This window comes from Plecotus auritus (assembly GCF_963455305.1).
Source record: "Plecotus auritus genome assembly, chromosome: 1".
NCBI classification, from domain to species: Eukaryota; Metazoa; Chordata; class Mammalia; order Chiroptera; family Vespertilionidae; genus Plecotus; species Plecotus auritus.
Window position 1 is genome coordinate 200,217,519 of NC_137770.1, and position 3,045 is coordinate 200,220,563.

General features: G+C 35.6%; 1 protein-coding gene across 1 annotated transcript; it reads right to left on the minus strand.

Moving 5' to 3' along the window:
- Positions 1 to 1,905: 1,905 nt before the first annotated feature.
- On the minus strand, positions 1,906 to 2,427 carry LOC308241936 (nuclear nucleic acid-binding protein C1D-like; the record flags this gene model as incomplete). Its single annotated transcript, XM_080655636.1, has 1 exon — positions 1,906 to 2,427. The coding sequence occupies exon 1, from the start codon at positions 2,422 to 2,424 to the stop codon at positions 1,906 to 1,908; it is 519 nt and encodes a 172-aa protein (XP_080511762.1). The 5' UTR covers positions 2,425 to 2,427.
- Between the last annotated feature and the right edge of the window lie 618 nt (positions 2,428 to 3,045).

The window sequence follows — 3,045 nt, forward strand, 5'->3', positions numbered from 1 at the left end:
GGAACTTTTTATCCTAGCTTGGACACAGAGCCTGAATGCACTATTAAGTGTCTTTCTATATAGTCTACTACATAAAATCTTTTCTCCAGTGTTATTGATATATAATTGACATACATCACTGTATAAGTCTCAGGTATACAGCATAATGGTTTGGCTTACATGTAGTGAAAACTATTTTTCATAACATGAATCTATTGCAATATATTGTGATGTATTTGTACAATCTTATAAGTATAATTTATTAAATATAGGCAGTTGATTTATTTTTAAGTCTTATACTCCTATTTTGATATTTTCTCTCCTTCCTCCTCCTCCTCTTTTTGCTTCTTCTCACCCCCTTTCTTCAATATATGGGTATTCTTAAAGGAAGAGAGAGAGAGAGAGAGAGAGAGGCTCAGGCTCACCTTGATCTTTGCAGGGCTTTGTGGAGGAACCCTATAGCACAGAAAAGCACTACATCCCTTCATAAATATATCATGGTGAAAGAAAAAGAAATTTTGAGAAAATAAGATATTTTATCTTTTCTGTGATAAGTAAGTGTTCCAGATGTAAGCGAGTCTTAAGCTCTGCACAGATTCCAACCTGGGTGCTTTCAGAGTCTTGCAGCTTGGGAAGGGAATGTGCAGTGAGCTCTATGGGTCACCCTTAATCATATCTAGGTGGTAGTGGAGAAAGGTTTCTAAGTGGAAAAGGCTAATAAAAGAAAGCCTTGTGATATCCAAGTGTCCAAATACAAAACCCCACCTTGTGGTCTGAGGGTAGCATCACCACACTCCTGCCTGCAAACTTGTCTAAAAGGTGGGGCTGGGACAGTTTCAGGGAGTGCAGCCAGAGTTTTAGGGTTTTAGGCTTCACGGATTCCTCGTTTTTGTTTTTTTTTTTCATTCCTTAGGAACTGTGTCAGTTCACTTGCTCATTTCCTGTGGTGTGTGTGTGTGTGTGTGTGTGTGTGTGTGTGTATGTGTGTTGAGGGAGAGGGGGCAGTCTGTCCTTCTAATAATTTGTTTAAAATGGGGAGGAGTGAAAGGAAGGAAAAGGAAGGATGAGAAAGTAGATGAGAAAGAAAGAAATGAGGGAGGGTTCTAGGACACCTGTTTTTCTCTCCAAAAAGCAGGTATTTTCCCTAATGCTAAGGATTATTAAAATGATCACATCAAAATATCTTTGGAATATAGCAATAGGATGTATGATAGTACGTTGCACATCATACATAGTACATTGTGCAATAGTTAATTAGCCTTTTTTTAAAATGTGGTAAAAATACAATATAAAATTTACCATCATAACCATTCTTTTTTTTTTTTACACATTTACAGCCTTTATTGGTAGGATGTACCATTATGCAAAAATTCAGCCATCAATTACAACTTCATTTCCCATCCACAATTAATGAGAATATATTTTACTTCAAATGGGATATATAGGCAGAGTGCCTAAAGTTAAAGTATAACCTTAAAGTCTTAAAGTCACACTTCAAATATCAAAAGAAGCAATTCCCAAAATCATGAAAACATGATGAAATAACACACATAAAAAAACACATTTAAGTCATTTCACTTTTTCTTGTATATAGTGAAAACAGATGTATTTATAACTTCAGACTTCAGAAAGCATACTTCATAAAGTCATTATTCATTTAAAATAGACAAATGTTTACAAAGAACATTTAACTTACACTTCATAGTTGCTTATAAAATAGTACTTGAAAGGTTGACCTATATAAGGAAACCAGAACCCTGTCAAGAGAGATGGTAAACTAAAACTATACAATATACCACAAGGTTAAAAACCTCACAGTATGCTATAGGAAAATCAATAAAGATAACTTCATCTTTCTGGGGTAAAATGTATTTAGCATTACAGATTCAAATGTAAATTTTATATGAATTCAATAAGGAATACATTTTAAATCGTGCATTGCCACATAATCACCATTTGTTTTGTGTTAAACAATAAAAGTGATGTACTTTTTGAACATATGTACATCAAAACCAAATGGTTATTTGTACTTGTTTCTTTACTGGCAACTTCGGATGCATTCTTAGGTTTTGGTCCCCAGAAGGCATTTTTCACAAATCTTGAAGCTGCACCTTTGTCTAGCTTGGCAGCCTTCTTCTTCTCAGTTATCTCCTTGACTCTGTTCATGTATACTCCGATTCTTTCCAATTCCTGCTTTACTGGGTGTTCCTTCAGATTAACTCCCTGAGTTGCCAAATAAACCCAAGACATTGAATTTAATGTGTAATCAGAAACTAAATCCACTTTTGCTTGTTCAAGTGGGTACAACTTCTGTAACAACTCATATCTAGAAACAGACATCATGGTCTTCAGCATGCCATCCACAGCACCAAGTGAATTCTCAAATGCTGATAAATACTCATGGATGTCTGCTGGATAGTCTTCATTCATTTCTTCTTCTGCCATTATGACCAACTCACTGGACTTCCACTCTGTCGTCTGGAAAGCAATCCACCATAACCATTTTTAAGTGTGCGGTTCATTCAGTGATATTAAGTGCATTCTCACTGTTGTGCAACCATCAACATTCATATCCAGAACTCCTAGTACTGACTTTTTAATAAAAATGATCTTGTTTTAAAGCAAGGCCCTGACATTCAGTAGAATGACTGGTGTCTGAGGCCTCAGTCTCTCTCCTCTGTAAATGGTATACTAAAAACAACAACAATCTGACAGTGTTGTTGTGAGATTAAATAATAATGTTGTAAAGTGCTTAGCATAGTGATAAATGACAGTATTCATTATTGTTATTATGGTTTCCTGAAATTCTAGCCACTTGTTACTTCATGAATGACATGATCCCAAACCTTTCTGTCATCAGTAGTGACCCTCAGATCCTTGACAAGCATAACCCAATCACCCATGGATTCCCATCATCATCATCATCATCATCATCATCATCATTATTTTAGAACTGAGTCCCATTTCCTATAGCAAAGAAATGGCACCAGAAAAAAAAAAAAAAAAAAAAAAAAAGTCGCTGCCAAGGCAGTGAAAGAATGGTCTTTAGCACCCCTCTGCTGCAAC